The following is an 18,542-nucleotide window of genomic DNA, read 5'->3' on the forward strand; positions in this document are numbered from 1 at the left end:
TATTACCTTTTTTTTTTCATCTTTAGAGCTGGCTCATTCCAGGCACTGAATTTGTGCAATCATGTAAATAAAGAAAATATACAAGACAGTTGAATGAAGGATGTATGAGCAGTTTAACTGCTGACATCCTAATTTGCATGCATGCCTTTGTTAGCTTAATTTTTAAATGTATTTACTTGTGTAGTAGTAACATATGTGCCATGTGTAGTAGTGTGAATAATTTCCTTTTTTTATTTTTATTCTTAAACAAAATCAGAAAGTCTCCCACTTGGTATTAAAATTAATTTCTATAAAGGCCATCAGCATGGCTGAAACTCTTAGACCCCATGCATACAGCTGACCAGCAGTTTTGCATGAAAAGATCCAAACTTTACCAGTGTGCAAAGGAGCAGTGGATAAATACCCTTAACTCTGTATCACATCTGTGCTCTACATGGCAAGAGCCTTGTTGAAACATCAGTCTGACTTCTGCTTTTGAGAGATCTGAGCCCATGCTACTAACCCATGAGTGACCTGGAACTCCCCTTTGCCTTCCTTCTCCATGTCAGAAATAGTTAAAGGAGATAATGTGTGTTGGGGAGGGGAATGCAACAAAAAATTGTGGTGGCATATCATTCATCCCAAGAGCTATTAATGAAGAATCTATTATCTTCAGTATATTACTAGTGCCTGCTTTGTACCCCAAAGCAAAATTATGTGTATACTGGTTTCATAAGCAGTTCTGCTGTTTCTAATACTACGACAGTATGAAATAGCATGCATTACAAGTGTATAGAGACCTTACAAGCACTAATAATAAATACAAAATTTAGAAGCTATAAAATGCTAATGATTACTTATAGACAAATGAATTGGACAGTTTGTGACACTGAGTCTATCTAGCCTGTTGCTGATATATGATGTTTTAGTGAGTATTTTTAGAGAGAATAAAAGATTCTTTCAGGTTATTACAACCCTGCATTTTCAGAACAGAAATATTTGCATTCCATGTTGTGCTCTGCACAGCTAAACATAGCAAGCAACCTGGAAAACACAATTTTGTTTTACAAAGAAGGAAGGCTTCAATATTTCAAGTCAGGTAGACTTGCGAGCTCCTTCTAAATCACCATCACCACAGACAGGTGGCAAAAACCACCAGACTGCTGACCATACTGGGAATTACAGTGATCATTTGGATTTGAGAAATCAGTTTCAAGCATCTGCTCTGAATGAAAGCAGAAGAGGGATTTGCATCTGGATGCCATTGGTGACTATCAGTCTTAATGCCTAAACAAGAGAATTAAGCCAGAATCTGATGTGTATTTAAATCAGCATTGTGGGAGGGGAGTGTGTGATAATCCACATACCAGATCACTGAAATTATTTGGGTTAGCAAAAAAGTAGGCAAACAATGAAACAAAGAATGTCTCCTGGAAGCTTACACCCCCTTAAATATGGCTGGCTTTGGACTGGGAGGATTTTTAAGTGATAACATTTACAGTGTGACCCCACACAAAACTGTACCTGCCCAAAGCTGAGTCAAGATCTTAGGCCAGCTCTGTTGCTGAGGGAATCATTACCAATCATTACTTCAGATTTAGGATGTTTAGAAGATGCAGAAGGCCCAAGTCATGCCATGCTTTATGTAACTACAGGACTCTGGCTGTACTGCTTGCTTCGTCTCATCAAACACCAAGAAAACTTTCCTAACTGAGAAGATACCTGAACACAGTAAGTGGCCACAAAAATGACAATCCTGGTAGTTTATATTTTCCTGAAAAATTCCTAGACAGGTTAAAGAAAGCTACTAGGAACAAGCTGCTTGATTAATCAAAATGCTGATGGACCTCTGCAAAAGCCTCTGCTTTGAGCCCTTGGCTAAGGGGCTAAAGGGATAAATTCCACCCATCTGCTTCCTAAGTGCTCCTCAGAAGCATGATCACCCCATGGGGGTGGGGGTTGGTACTGCCAGGCAGGACAAAAGAATTTGGTAGCAGTCATTAATTCAGGGCAATACGGAAGGAAAACCTCTCTTTATTACAGGAAAGATATTTCTGTCTTTGCAGTTAATCTCACACCCTTTGCAAAGGGCAAGCAACAGGACCTGAGAAGTAAGGGATTTTTAGAGTCATCCTTCCCTTCTGATGAAGGGGCAGTGTTCAAGGTATTTGCACACCAACTCTTTGGTCACTGCTGCAGGATCCAAGGGATGAAAGCAGCAACAGGACTTGATCACTGAGCAGTGGGCTTGTGGGCTTGTCTTAGTGGAGAAAGTGTTAAAATTGTTGAAAAGAAAATGAGACAGGAATGTCTGTGCCACATACAGCACGCAAATCTCCTCATGCATTTCTCAAAAATATGCAATACAGCTATGAATGCAGGGAAAGCAGAAAGAATAAACAAAGGCTGGAAAAAAGGCTTGTGAAATCAGCTCAGGCAAGTGCAACCTCAGCCTGGGAAAGAGAGGAACTGAAGGGAATATGATAAAACTAGAGCAAATAATGACTGATGTGAAGGACAGCAGGTAAACTACACTCACTGTTTCTCATATGAGAAGAGCCAAAGGGCATCAAAGACCAGGGGGACTCCAATAGGGAGTGACTGAATGAACAAATAAACTTCTTTACCACATACCTCTTCATCTGGGGAGGCGAGGTGTTATGAATGTCAATAGCTCATACAAGTTAAAATATTTTTTTAAAATAAATTCATTAAGAAAAACCCTTAAAAGACTTTCATTTTAAATTTCAAATCTCTGTTTTAGAAAGTTTCCAGCTCTCAGATTGCTGAATGCTAAAAAAAAGGCACTAGGACAACATAACTGCATACCTTGTTATTCTTAAATCCTTTTCTAGACATATACTACTGATAGATGTTTAACTTCATGGAGTCAAAAAATTCTTAGTTTACATCCATACCCTGGTTGCAAGTCACTGACTAGATTTTAATTTTAAACTGCAATGTGGAAAAAGCCATTGTAAAGCATATCATATAGTGATGAAGAATTTCCTTTTTTAGTTTTAACTAGAAAAACAGTATTACTTCTGTAGACGGTTTACTAAGCTGGATGTAAAAGGTAAGTATGAAGGAAGGATTCTAAAGATTTTTTTAAGATTCAGAGTAAAAATTTTAAAAGGTGAAAAAATAAGTTTTAGCTGTCAGAAACTATGCTTTAGCCATCTGCAATCCAAATATGCATATATATTTGAAATACTGTAATATGGAATCACAGCATTTGTAGAACATGGTTACCTGATACATTATAAAAGTCACAAAAAAGTGAGTACATACCAATGTCTTTAATAAATGGCACCCTAATTCTGCAGCTCAATATGTTGTAGAATCCATCGCATCACAAAAAATCAGGTCCCTAAAACACCTGAGAAATTCTGTAATCTTGCCATCAAGATGAAAACTTAAGTGCTGTTTTACAGGATCCTATTTCTTTATTTATGCTGTCATTCTAAAGAACTTTAAGATCAACATTCTAAAAGATACACCATCATATAAAGCCTGGTATTTACGTTGTGCTTAAGTGCATTTCTTCTCCTGACCTCAACTCCTGATACTTTCATTGTATCTTCTTTTATAAATACAGCTGCAGAACAAAACTTTGCCTTGTATATTTTTAAAAGCTGATAAAAACAGCCTGAAATGTTTTTTTGATTTATCTTTACACCTTTGTCTAACTTGAAGCTAAGCAGCTCCAGGGCAGGCCTGTTTTCTTCAGATTATGCTGGTCTCCAGATCCACGTATAAATAAAATCGGGTTAGCAACTTTTTCTTCCATTTTACTAGAACAATTCATTCAGCTTGCAAAGTTATTTCAAAAGGATTTCAAAATTGTACTTAAGAAACAAAAAACAAACAAAAAAACACCCCACAACAAACAGGACTCAAATAGGAACTCTATCTTGATATGTTGTTACCCATTCTTTTTGGCTGAAACTATAAGTCTTGTAAAATAATCTGACTACAAGCTATTTTGAACCTTTAAAACACTAATTCAGAAGGAAAAGAAGAGCTAACGGATGACTTATACTTTTTGCCCTCAGAATAAGACCAGAAAAGCTGCAGATCCCTATACCTCATATCTCCAAACTTCTTGCTGATAGCAGTTCCTACGTTGCTGATAGCAGCTGTAGCTTTCTGTCCGGCGTGGCTCAGGGTCTCGTGTGTCTTCTTGTAACTATAGACAAGAAACAGAACAGAAATAGGTTTAAGTATTAAAAAAGAGAGGCTACAGTACCCAGCACCTGATTCTTTTTTCCCCTCGATTTCCACATCCTAAAGTCCCATAAACTGAAAGGTTAAGAAACGTAGTAACCATAACACAACAGATTACAAAGATGCCCAATTCTGTACCACTGCCTCCTGTCAGCAAAAGAGTCTCCAGAGGGGTTCTTCACTGCATTTCTCCTCCTGTCAGACAAGACCCCCTGAGTGGTCGGTGTAAGCTATTCAAGTGGGATGTAGTGATTTGTTGAATGTCTGTTTGATACAATTTCTGTACATTTACACCAAATAAGCATTCCCACAACAGATATTTGCTAATTTTTTTTTACTACTTTTTGTAGCAAAGCTGCTGTTGAAAGAACAGAAAATAATTAGTACATGCATAGCTATGCTCTTCCATACATACACAGATACCTTAAAAAGATGCACTTCAAAATTAATTATTGGTATTTCAAATTAGACAGAGTTAATCAAATCTGTTTCCACATGCTACAATTTTTTCTTTTTAAAATTTATTTTAAGGAAGAATGTTTTGAGAGACATAGAGAAAGAAAGATGAAAAAATCAAGACAGACAATGGAAATTATAGTACTTTCAGAAGATGCTCTTTTCATGTATACAATAAACATGCAAATACGGAACCATCTTAATTTACAGATCCAGAAGATATGCTCTGACCCACACAGAGTCTTCAGAACAGCTAAACAGAGATTAATCAGAGTAATCAATAAGCTTTTCTGGACAGATGTTTTTTTGCTGAGTAAACTAACTCTGAACATGTCAGAGGCTTCCTTATGACCAAATTATCTGATACTCCCAGTGATGCAGATAAGTTCAGAATTAGAAGTACTGACCTAGTAACATAAAGGAGAGCACATTATAATCACAACTGTATCCTGTGGTGCACACTAGCAGACAAGAAATGAGGAAATTATTGAAAAAATTAATTAATACAATTCCACTGCTTCTAATTCTCTTTTGAACAAATTCTGTAAGATTGAAAATGTGTACCAAAAAACACTGGAGATTAATTTAAAACCCCCCACTGCCTAATTCCTGAAACAGAGTATTTCTTTTACTTTCAGGTAAACGAAAGCAGTCTAACTTTGTGGAGGCAGGAGGAGAAATAAGAGAAATTTGCAATATGGCACATCACATTTTATGTCAGGTCCTTTCAGCTTTAGCAGTATCTATTGCCCAAAGTCCTCTTGAGGACTCTGTTTTAAAAGCCACTGGTGTGAAGATAGATGCCAAGTGATGCTCTGTTCTTTCAGACAACATTCTATCAGCAAATTATTTTCCCCAACACTAATATTTTGCTTTTATGTTCCTAAACCTCAAAATACCTTACAGATTAGTACTCAAGAAGATTTAAAATTGTCAAGTGAAATGGCTCCTCTGTTTTCACAGACTAAGAAGGCAATCTGCAGGGAGCAACTTAGATCAGAGTAACCAATCTCTAGAAAAGTAGAGGTAGATAAGCTGAATCAACCACACTCACAGTGTTTAGTGACAAGAAGGGCTACAACATTTCAACAGGGACAGAAGGAGCACACATTATAATTAGAAAGGCAAGAGCATAGGTTATGCCTGATTTTTTTCTTCTGGCAGAATACAACGAGCACTGATTGTTTTCACTGTGTCTCCTTTCTCCTCAGCGCCGCTGTCTGATCCTGCACATAACAAGACTGTAATGCTATTATTCGACCAAGGCCTCATTCTGTAGCTTAGCTGGTTTAATAGCTCTGTCATTCTCTTGCTTTCAGTGGACATACTCTCATGTAAACTACAGAGATATTTATGATACTTCACTAAGCATCTATGCTATATGCTCTGAGCATATAGCATTTTTATAAGTGTTGCCTATGAAAAAAAAATCAAATATTCTAAAGCCTGTGAGTTTATATATATATATATGCATATTAAGAAATATATATATTTATTTTTCTTAAAATATCTACATTACTGCATACAAATCTTTAGACATTCTCCTACCTGGGAAGTTTCCTAAACCAATCAGAACATGTGGAATTTTGCTGATGAAAAAATGAAGTCCAAGACTTGACTTTCAGATGTGAAAGGTCCTTGGTAGCAGTATCTACTTATGTACAGGCTGACTGTATGCAGTACATAGTGGAATACTCTGCAGATAACCTTCTGAACTAATTTTTCATACAAAAACACCTTTTATCCATGGGCATATTTAGGTTAATGAAAAAACATCTCCATGTCTTACCTTTCTGCTGCGGGTTCTTCACATTGTGTAAACTGCTAAGAGACTTGTCCTAAATATGCCATACAGAAGCAAGATTCAAGTTTAATTGAGAAAGATTTGAATCCTCTATATATTTCCTAACATTATATTGGTCAGAACACACCTTCTGGGAACTGGCAGAAATGACTGACTTTAGCGTTCCAACTAATACTTTGTTTTCTCTGTAAATCCCATAAACCCCACATCCATCCTCCCCAGTATTTCTGCTAGAAAGGAAGACATGGAGACTGCATTTATGTTCCTAATGCTTTTGACATTACATAACAGCATAAATCCAGCTAAGACTGTTACACAACTGGTCTTTTTTCAGCACAAACTTCGGCAAAAATGATCTTTGACAAGAACCCCCTCTCTCTCTCCAGCAATAATGAAGAAAAGCTTTAAGGGAAAAAAAACAAAACAAAACCCCACAAAGGTAAAAATGCAGTGCAACCCGCAGTGCCTGTCAGCAGAGACAAGAAACAGTAATGTGCATCTTAGTAGATCTCACTGACAGCTTAAAAATCAAGCATGCCCCCCACCCCTGCCTCTCCACTATTATGCATATCTCTATGCCTTCTTCATAAATAAATTATCCTTTCACACCACACATTGCCTTGCTGTAGTCAGCTATGCTTTTTACTGATAGCACAGTATTGTGCTTCAGATATTCTTATCATCATGGAAATGTCATATTTACAGAGTTCACTTAATATCCTGACAAACCCTCCAGTACCCATGATCTCTTCAACATACTCTCTGTGACCTCTGGGAATCTTCTCAATTATATGCAGCATTAATAATTTGAGCCAGGAGTTTTCATATCCTCATGTAACACATATCTGTGTGTAGGTTTTTTTAGTGCACTGAACACCTTTCAGAATGTTCAGAAACATCAAAGAGTAGAAAAAGTTGGCTATTCCAGTGAAGACCTACTAACATGAATTCCTTCAGCTGAAAAATAGTCAGTGACCCTGAACCTTATGCCAGAAATGCTCCAGCAAAAACAAACTCAAAGAATTTAGGGCACAGACATTCAAGAAATACCTCATCCAACACACAACATTAATTTTTCACTCAAATACATCGTTAGGCTCTATACTGTTCTTACACTAATACAGAGTCACCATAACCTCCCTGAGTTCACCAGCATTATAACAGATGCCCAATAGCTTAGGTCAAAGTAGAACCAAGCTGCTAGGTACACAGAGCAGGAATGCCTTCTCTGGTTTTATGGCACAGATGACTTGCTGGTAGTGGCTGACAAGGACCATATTTCATGCTTTTCACTTAGCACTTTTAACATACTTATAATGTATTACATAACAAGAAGGATTAAAGAGATGTGGCATGTGAGTTGCTGTCACAATTGTAAACTTGTAAATTAAACTCATGTAATTTTGAGCATTACCTTTTAATATCATATTCACCTAAGACTGTCATGCATCATCATCTGATTATAATTTGTTGTTTGTTTTTTTTTTTTAAATAGGGTATTTCTTCAACACAAGCGATAGTTTATAAAACTGATTACAAGAGCTTATCACAAAATATGTTGATATTGCAGTTATAGTTTGATAGTATGCCAAATATATTAAAAAGGAGTCTTAAAGGAAAGTCACATATCCAGTACTGTAACATATTAATTAGGCAAAGTATGTTTTGACTGCATTTATACCTGATAGCTTCAAATACTGCATTTAAATTGGGCTATCATACGACAGCCAGAACTCACTATCTGATTTTTACTCACTATCTGATGAGAACAAATGGAAGAAGATAGTGTTTCATAAAATACAATGTCCAAAGGAAATAAATAGGGATTCATATGGAGTATAGCCAGGCAGCAGACATATAGAGAGGTCAGAGAGCAGGATGCTTGAATGCCCAACATCATCTGCAGGCTAAGACAGGATAATCATACTGCATGCTATTTGATCTCTTCTCAACTCAATACAGACATGCCCTTCACACAGCAGAGTTAAATCTAACCTTCCTTCACAGGTGCAATACATTGGCTTTTGACAAAAGTATGCTACAAATTTAATATTCATATTTTGCACAGCAAGCTGCGCGTTTGATCTACTACAGTAAATTATAAAGAATTTAAATTTAGCTTCTGTAAAATTAGTACATCTGCCAATTAGTACATCTTTATTCAGCATTGTGCCTCTCCATCCATGCTTGCTGGCAAAATTAATCCATTTGAGACACCCTCCACTGTGATAAGGCTTACATAAAATTCAACAAAATGCAAACAATTGACAACAAAAGCATACAGTAGAGCAGAGCCTGGTAGCACAAGCCATGCTTGTTTCTTTTTAGTCTTCAAACCATTAGTCAGCTTAAGAATGACATTTCTGAGATCAATGTAAAGCATCTGGATCTCTGAGAAACTCTCAGCTATAAAACTATTTTCCTATAGATTTGCTGTGAAAAACAGGGCCTATTGTTAAGTAAATTCTGTCAAAGCTCGAATGAAATAAATGTATACATAAATGGCACTTAACATGTACATAAAACGTTCTCCAAGAGAATTCATACTGCCATTTTGCCCACAAATGAACTCTTAAACTGTTTTGGGGTTGTTTGGGGTTTTTTTTTAAGTGCTCACCTGAAATTCATTCCAACTTCAAAACCAAATGACAGAATGACATTTTTAGACATTCTTCCCTTTGCCAATTATGTTAAAAATTAATTGAAACTGTGCTGGCACTTGGATGGGTACATCTGCCTCAATCGGTCAAAGGAAGTACACCCCAGGTAGTTCCTCAGCCACAGAGAGAGGAAGGGCAGAGCTGAGGGAACCAAACCTCTGCAGATCACAGGGCACCTGCCTGCAGCCAGAAATCAGTGCTCAAGCATATCAAGATGAGTGTTCAGCAGGCTGGAGAGAGACATGGGTCAGGAAAGGTTCCAGATGAAGGTGACTAATATTCTATAGTGCCCTGCATTGGAATATTCAAAATCTCCATGTACAAATGCCACAATATGTTGGTTTAAGCACAGATGAGGTATTCCAGGATGCAACTTCATAGTTCATCAAACCTTAAACTATGCCAGTAACACTGTCTGTGGGCTCTGTAGTGTACAGTGGATGAAAAAAACTACACAGATGAAACATATCCCAGCCTCCCTTCCCTCTTCCTTTTCCTTTTACCTGTTCTCTTTGCCTGGATATTTTAAAATCTGGTCATTTAGAGATTGTTATTTACATTCATGCCTCCCCTCATTACCGTTAGATACACATACATACAGATATCTGTAATAAATAGGAATTTTTATAATCTATGGGAATTCCCATTAGCAGAAGCTTCTGTCATAAACAGGTATGTTTTAGGAAACAGAATACACAAATACACTAAGGTAACTTCTCAAAGTCCTTTCTCCAGCCTTGTTTTCCATTACACCACCCTTCCAAGTTCAAGGTCAGGGCTACAGATGGAAAAGAGGCAAAAATCTGTTTTTGAAGAAGGTATGGACATTCCTTGTCCGACTCAAAGGACACAAAATCAGTGGAACTCCTTGCTAAGCCAACATGCCTATTTCTTCACTTACACAATAGCAACATTTACTTTTAAATTTACAGAAGAAATCTCAAAAGGTGATTGCACACATTGTAATGAACAGAAACACCCATATTTCTTTTAATACCATTCATAATAAGTAGGAGTGTGGGAACATGGTAATCTGAGATCCTAGAAGTCACAGTAGGACCACTGTTGATCACAAATTATATTGGACTTCCTGAGAGAATTCTAGTTATAGTAATGAAGACTGCACGTACAGTAGATTTTAAGCCTAAAGCACATGTAGTGAAACTATTATTTCCTATTTTATTATTACCTGGCAGAAATTTGAACTACAAAACAATGTTTCCACTATTTGTAGAAACCCACACAATTGCTCCTAGGTTCCCTATCAGTGGAACTAAGCTTGTTCACAGAGTTTTTAACCCGTAGTCAAGAAAGGGATCCTTTTTATTTCTCTGAAGGAAATGGCCAAGCCCATGCTGAATGCTCGTCTTAAATCTCAGATAAATATTACATGTAAGAGCAGACAAATATTGAAACCTTCCTAAAAAAAGCTTCAAAAGACATTTACCACCTCAGAAAGTCCCAAGCACTGTCTAGGAGACATTCCTTTTGAGATAGCATTTAGAATTCTTTTGATTCTGACCATGAATTCTGTTCCTACAACAAGTGAAAAATTTTGGCTGTGAGAGAAAAAAATTAAAATTCATTTTGAAAACACAGCTTTGTGAGAGTCATGTCCCAGATATCAATCTTGCATGGGTCCACTTTTCATTGCATGAAAGGCTTCCCAATCCCTGGGCTGAAATTAGTAAGTATAAAGCTTTGTGGACACTTAACTTCATTTCATTACTACAGCCCTCAAGGAAACAATGGGCTATCTAAGTTTTTAGCTCTTCTAAAAATTTATCAACCATGGCAGAACTGCCACTGTAAGAGTACTGTTTTGGGAGAGAGCTAGTAGCAAACCCAACCATTTTCATCTTCCCAGAAGCTATCTCTGTAGTTATATTACTATTTCAGTAGTTTTATTACTATTTCATTCATAGGTTGAAAGGTTATCCATTGAAAACAGAGGAGACTTATGCCTTCTAACAGTTGGTAACATTTCAAGAAAGAATCACAAAGGAGCTTCTGGGAACTATTGGGCTGGACTAAGTGATTTGTGAGTAATTTTACAGATGCAACTCCTCTTTAGAAACTCTATGGTATTGAAATATCTCATGAGAGGACAACACTATAACACCCTATTAATTTTTCCCAGAAACATACAGAAGAGCATCAGTTTAAAAGCTGAGGGACAGACAAAGCTGAGCATGATTACAACATACCAGCTTAGCAAAAGGCAAGGTCTTTCTTGCAGATCTGTTCTTAGTGCTTCATGAGGGATTGGTAAGGAGGATAAATTAACCCTTGTAAGCTCCTCCATATATAATGCAGTGCAATTCTGTAACTACATTGAAGAATACAATCCTTCATAAGGTATGAATGAGCATCTCTTATATGAGGAAAGGCTGAAAAAGCCAGGACTGCTCATCCTGGAGAAGACAAGGCTCATAGGGGAATCTCTTCAATGTGTTTAAGTAACCTGATGGAAGGGAGTGGAAATGATGGAGGCAGACTCTATTCAGTGCTATCTAGTGAAAGACACAAGGGGCAAAAACTGAATTTAAAAAATATTTAAACAAAAGAAAAGGGTTTTTTGGGACTAAGGGTAATTTAACACTGGAACAGGTTGCCCAGAGAGTCTGTAGAGTCTCCATCCTTGGAGACATTCAAAACCTGACTGGACACAGTCCTGAGCACCCTGCTCTATCTGACCCTGCCCTGAGAGGGAGGTTGGACTAGACAGTCTCCTGATATTGCTGCTAACCTAAGTTGTCTTGTGATTCTGTAAAATTAAGGTCAATCTTACAGAAGCCATCTCCTCACCTTAGTGCACTATGCAGTGAAGATCTGAAGTAAGGAAGCCCAGAGCTGTGGAAGCTTTGTGGAACAATCAAACAGCTTTAAGTGAGCGAACACAACGCATTCAGGTTACATAAAACATTTCCTTTGTAACAAATGTTCATTAGAAAAGCTCGATTATGGCCTTTGTAAATATCCCTGGAAAGATGTTTTTAATGATTCCTTAAGCTAAATACATATCCTCAAAATCTGCCAACATTACCCTGCTTCTAGCATCTAAATATGAATGAATTTTCTATGCTTAAAATATAAATTAAAACCCCTGCCTTGCTAGAATCTCACTGAATGTCCACCCACCTCTATTCACTGGAAACCTGATATTTAAAAAGATGTGTGGGGGAAGTTCATTCCAGTTGAATGCCTTACCACCATGAAAGCAAATTAAGCTTTAGACAATCATTTGCTTTCTAGTTACTGATATCCTCTATAGTTGAGGCCCCTGCCTTCTTTAACAGATTATACTAAAACCAGTGCACTGAAAATTACAGAGGAAATGTAACAAGGACCTTGAAATATGCCTTATGATTCTGGTCATCATAAGTGAATGACTTCCACGTCTGCTTCATAGAAAGCTGAAAAAATGCAAACAATATTACAGATTTTCATTAGAGAAAACCAAAGTTGATTTAAAAAAGCTATTCTGATGCCAAATAAAAGCTGTACATTATTGCTGCAAAAGTAATGTATTGCTAGAGGTAGCTAGAATTGGTTTTGCATATTGTAAAGCATGAATTAATGACAAGGAAACAGACTTCGTACAGAACTGTTGTTGATCCTGACATCATCTTTGATCTCTGGAGGACATCAGCTCACTGACCTCCAGCTTTAGCTTTCCTCAGTATGAAAAGCAAGAAAGCTTGAATTTTTTTTCCTTTTTTATCATAACAATGACATTTTCTGACATGTACATATCAAGCATTGTAGTGAAATGAGGCAACCGGGTGCCACTAATTGCCAGGTAGTGGGCTTAACACAAGCTCACACCCACTACCTGGCAATTAGTGGCACCTGGTTGCCTCATTTCACTACAAAGCATAGTCAGGCTATCTCCTAAGCTCTCAAGGCCAACCATTTAAAATGTAAATGCTTAAAATCAGACAATCTCAATTTTACGTTCAGTCATTCCAGGTGGCATCCATCTTATGAGTTAGATCATGAGGCTTAACTAATTGTCCAGACATACTATACAGAACTGTTTCTGAGAGAAACTTCACCCCTCTGCCTCTAAGTCCCCTTCAATCCTAAGACTGCATCCCTAAATGGAGAGCTTAAAAAGATTGTTAACATAAGAGGACAAGAATTTGGTGATTAATATTTCTTTGTGGCTTTGAAAAGCTCTTTGTTAAAAAAAGTGGCTTTAACTGCCAGAAACGAACAGCAGCTTTAAGACCCAGTAAGACTGACTGAAAGCAAAAATTTCCTCCTTAAAATCATCTTTTTTTAAAATTATCATTTGTGGATTTAGAAGCCCAAAGTACAAACATGCAAACATTTTTAACTCCTATTTCTTAAAACACACTTTTCACCCTTGCTAAATCAGAGAATCTTGGTGAGTAATGCTATCCCATTGCTATTTTAGTGCAGCAACAATGAATCACTTCCATTTACTTAACATAACCGTTCTGAAGAATGCTGGATTACCATGATTTCTCCTGGCACCAGCACACTGCCATGACTGTCAGTCAGAATTATAAAGTAGTTAGGTGGTGGCCATTATGATTGATTTTTGAGGGCACAAACAGACCCCTGCTGCTCAGTTCCATACAATTACTCGTGGGCAGCTTATTGATTTAGAAACTCATCCTAAATAAGAAGTAGCAACTACCACACTGATGAAGTCTCCTAAGTCTCTCTATCTTTGTGGAAACTGCCAGCGTCATGAAGGGAAAATGAAAAGGTGCCTTTAAATTTGCAACCAAATTTCAAGTAAAAATGGTTTTTGTTTAAAAATTTTGCTAGTGTCTGCCAGTGACTCTAGTTCGGGTGTTCTGTGCTCCTCCTGGCTTCTAAACCTCAGTGGCTCCAGACTGTCCTTTCTTTTCACATGCCACACATCCTCACTGAGCCAACATGTGGGTCCCTCTTAGTAATATCTAATGAGAAACAGGACCTAGCTAAGAAAATGTCCAAAAGTTAGAAACAGGAGACATGCGAACTACATTTCCTATTAAGGGGCTTATATCTTATTTGACTTCTCATTAAACCAGAAAGAATTATTGTTTTAATGTAAAAATGTACATTTTTTGCATATTCTTTCAGATCCTCTGTCAGGGCTTTGAGTGCACCAAGAGGCACTGCAAACTCTTTCTCCCTGCTCCCCTGCATTTGGCTGCCTGGTCTCATGGCCAGCTCTGACACTGGATAAGACCTTGGTGACAGTGCTGTGACAGAAAGAGTTGGGAGAAGCCTTGATAGGCTCCTCCTGCCTTTGCCTGGGAGCTGCACTAAAGCTTAGACTGCAAATAAAGCTCTTGGCCCTTGCCTGAGATACATTACTGTGGTGCCTGTACCTGGGCAGGTACCTCACTGACCTTGACCCAAAGATTTGACTTCATCTTTTGACCTTAGGCCTGCCTTATCACTACAGACTCTCCTGAAGGTCTGAATTCTTGGCTTAACCCTGTTTACTGTCACTGCACATGCTTTGGTCTCTTTGTTCAGGTGCTGTAGGACTTCGTGGCTGATGCCACTGCCCTGCCTGCCTTTCTGCTGACTCCCAGCTCATCTCTGTCATGGAGCAGCACACTCTGGCTTTTCTCTAAGAGCATCAAATTCAGTTGTCAGCTGAAAAAAAAAAAATCAAATAACTTTTCAGACAGCACCTGATGAAAGGTGGACAGTTCTTTCTACCAGTGTTGCTATTCAGCCCAAAAAAGTTTTAGATACTTTTGTACGTGTAAGTATGAAGATCAGTAGGAAGCTAAGACCAACCCCTTGATAATTATTGTGGCCTTCCTAGACTTTTAGAATTCAATGGTTTTTTCACCATCTCTCTCAGTGATGCTCCATCAGAGATACAGAGCAAAAAGTGTTTGAAGCTTACAAGTAACACTCCCTGTCCTGAGTTTGGACATTTTTTGTGGCATATTCAGGATAGGTCTTTTCACTATGTCTGTGTGTATGTTTTTAACTTCTTCTTTATGTCAGACAAAAGGCTTGTATCAGGAGTTCTTGGCTGCAAGCTGTATCCCAAATAACCTCCCTCCTCTGCTTCCTCAACCAAGAGCAGGTGAGTTTTCAGAAAGCACCCGCCTGGAAAGCAACTGACGTAAGACTACAGACTTCCATAGGACAATTGGTCTGTGTCAAACAAAATACTTGAAAAAACTCCAGTTAAAACCATTTCAACAGCAGCTGTGGAGTAACAGTTCTTCACATTTACACGTTAACTTTCATCCTCAGAACTCAAAGCTGCCAACACACAACACAAGGTGAGTTTCACTGAGCTCTTGTTACCCATTCAGTACAGCTGTAAAACAAGGCTGTGAGAAGTGCCAGGACTTGCCTAAGAACATGCTGCTGGAAAATAACAAAAAAAAATAATTGATAGATGTAGGGCTTTTAATAGCCTCAAAGATGGTACAGTTACTCCAACAATTTTTCTGTTTGTTCCTTTTGGACAACCAAAACCAGGAATTAAACAGAGTCACACATCAACTTTTCCTGCCAATATTATTCATAATTCAGATAACAATGGTATTTTATTTTTTTAATGTTTTGATAGGTTTTATTGTTATTTTACATTGTCTCTCTTGGAAGTTGAAAAATATAATACCTTGAGGTTAAAAAATGTCCTTTCTCTGCTCAGCAAGGACTCTAGCAATGTGCTGTGGTACAGGAAGATGACCTAACCTCAGTGCCAGGAGAGCTGTGATTCTGTAAGAGCAAGGTGTGACTGAGTAGCTAAGCATGTTGTTGCTGAGGAAGGGTTTTGTTTCAGGTCTCCTTGCTCTAAGAAGCTCAATTTATTTGTCCCTGTCATCTACCCCACTTGGCAGGTATTTCAACTGCTAAATTTCATACCAGGGCTCATCAAGACAACGCTCCCCACATGCTACACAATATTTAAGAATGAATTTGTGCAAGGTCTGTACTCACGCAGAAGTTGTCTGCATATCATGCCAGCTTTTGCTAAAGTTCTGCTTCAGTTCATTCATCAGACTTATGCCAAGCTTTTGTTTAATTTCAACCAGGTGCTTTTCTTTGGCTGCTAGCACTTGTCGCAAAGTTGAAATTTCATCCTCTAGCTGAGAGAAGAAAGAAGGAGAAGAAAGGAGTTAGTGAAGAGAGTAAATGACTCTCACATAAACTACATTTTTTGTAGGTGACTGGAGAGAGAGATGAATGTCAAATGCTTGATCAGATGACAAAGGCATGTCCAGAACAGAGGTAGCACCACATTAAATTAATGTCTCAAACTTTGTAATAGAATAAATCACATAATCATAGAATGTTAGGACCTCAAGGATCATCTGCCCCAACCCTTCTAATACTGTTTATACAATGTCTCAGTACCCTGTTGAGCTGAGACTTAAAACCTATGTGTCACCTATGTGCAAAACCTTGTCACCTACGTGTGCCACCATACACATGCATCTGACAAGAGAGAGAATTCTCCAATAAAGAAGTGACTATTGAGCAACTTGACCATGATCTGCCTTGAAGCATTAAGAGTCTCGAACAACAGCTTTCTGTTCACTTGTAAAATGGGAATTAGCAGAACAAGAGAAGACTGGACTACTTAGATAGGTATCTCTCTGAATACACAGGGTTTTAACTCGTACTTGCAGCTTTTTAGTCCTCCACTCATTAAAAAAATAGAGGCAAGTTACTAGGAGCAAGTTAAAAAAACACACATGATGACATATGACTTGAGAGTATCATAGAGTTACATCCTTGTCATGGGTTTTATCTATATATTTAGGCCTTACGTATTTCAAAATAGTAAAATAAAAATATATACCAAATTGACTGTTAACATAAGAGAACAGGTCCTACCCAAGCATGTAGATTCATTCAGAAGACACAGCAGGTTAGATTTTTCAAAGCTCCTAGTCATTAACTCAACCATATGAATTCAAGTTGTGAAGATGCCATTCAGCCCAAACTGCAGTGGACATTATTTGAAACATTTAAACCAAACCAGTATTTCAGAAAGGCAAGGACCAGAAGACTTGACTGAGAGGAGGGACTGATCAGTCAGCCTGCCACTGGCTCAGGATCCTTCCCTTTGGGCAGCATTCCTGCAGGAACAGGTTTGAACTCTTCATCCAGAAGCCTCACAAGCCCATTACACAGGCAGGACTCAGAGGTACTGGAGATAACAAGGGCAAGAGACATCAGAGCAGCTGCCTTTCACTTCAGGTTTAGAAATGTCCCTTACCAACTGTGTTCCTTCCTCCATATGCTAATAGGGTAACATATGGTAATGTATCTGATTACCATATGTTAAGTTCCCTGGAAACACAGTCTCCCTGTGATTTAACTCCATAGGCTGCAGGGAATGAGGCAAAGCACCAGCTGAATCAGTTGCTGACCTCCCAGGTTATATTTAGGATGTCAATACCAGCATGATTCTTATTTGATACATTAATGTATTCTGCTTCCCTGTAAAAATGACTTCAAGCTCATCTTCTTGGAAAAGTTTTATCCTCGAATCCCCCAGCTATCAAATTCTCTTTCGTCACTACCTGCTATCTAAATTATTCAAGCAGCTCAGGAATTAAGCAGAAAGTCTAGGAACACAGAGCAAAATTATCACCTCTGTGAAACAGACACCAGTATTGACCAATGCCTGTGATGCCGATGCTTTGCTGGTAAAATACTTAGCAACCCAAAATTGCTTTATTTCGTCCCCCTTTTTTTTTTTTCTGTGCTCCATTATATTCCTAACCTGCAACTGAAATATTGTCAAGAGACAGCATGAGTTTCTCTTCAGAGAAGGTAACCAGCTAAATGCTTATAGAAAAAAGAAACCACGAATGTCAGCATTCCCCATGCAGCAGTTTAGAGATCCCTTGAGTTGTTTCACACCCACAACAAACCCCCTAGTGCACAAGCCTGCGAAATAACACTGCTAAAGAGATTAACTTAAACCAATACTAGTATGCTTACAGCACTTAAACATTAATACTCTCCATATGGGCCAGCACTAGGTTGATCAGTAGGTATATGGATAGGTAAACATTTGAGGGATTCTATTAAAATGATTTGATTTGTTCCACTGATTAGAGACCTAAAGCTGTAAAGGCCTAAGCAATCATTAAGCATGTGCTCAATGTTGTAACTATGAACACTTTTTTCTGTGTAATCTATATTAAAAATAATACATTTTTTTTCTTTAGGATCAGAGTCTGGTTTTGATTTGAGAAAATCCTCCACAAGTTTCATAATTTTAAAATAATAGAAGTTGCAAAGTCTCCCTCAAGTGCTCCAAAACCAGTGATTAAAGACTGAAGTAGGAAGAAAAGACAAGGGACTTGTTGTGGGATCTTAAAAAGCATTTAAGCAGGTTACATCTCTAACTCCCACGGAAGTCAGGCATCACCTGTTAAAGCATTTTTTTTTTAATT

At 37.9% G+C, this 18,542-nt stretch overlaps 1 protein-coding gene across 4 annotated transcripts in view; it reads right to left on the reverse strand.

The window, feature by feature from the left end:
• The window catches only part of TPD52L1 (TPD52 like 1), a 35,289-nt gene that overhangs the window by 12,386 nt on the left and 4,361 nt on the right, over positions 1-18,542 (reverse strand). For all 4 annotated transcript variants that reach the window (XM_030447863.1, XM_008497327.2, XM_008497325.1 and 1 more), the window contains exons 2-3: positions 16,069-16,217; positions 4,067-4,168 (exon numbers count right to left, since the gene is read on the reverse strand). In XM_030447863.1, coding sequence (XP_030303723.1) covers positions 4,067-4,168; positions 16,069-16,217 — 251 coding nt within the window. The remainder of the gene's footprint in view (positions 1-4,066; positions 4,169-16,068; positions 16,218-18,542) is intronic.

The sequence above is a fragment of the Calypte anna genome, chromosome 3, assembly GCF_003957555.1.
Source record: "Calypte anna isolate BGI_N300 chromosome 3, bCalAnn1_v1.p, whole genome shotgun sequence".
Taxonomy (NCBI): Eukaryota; Metazoa; Chordata; class Aves; order Apodiformes; family Trochilidae; genus Calypte; species Calypte anna.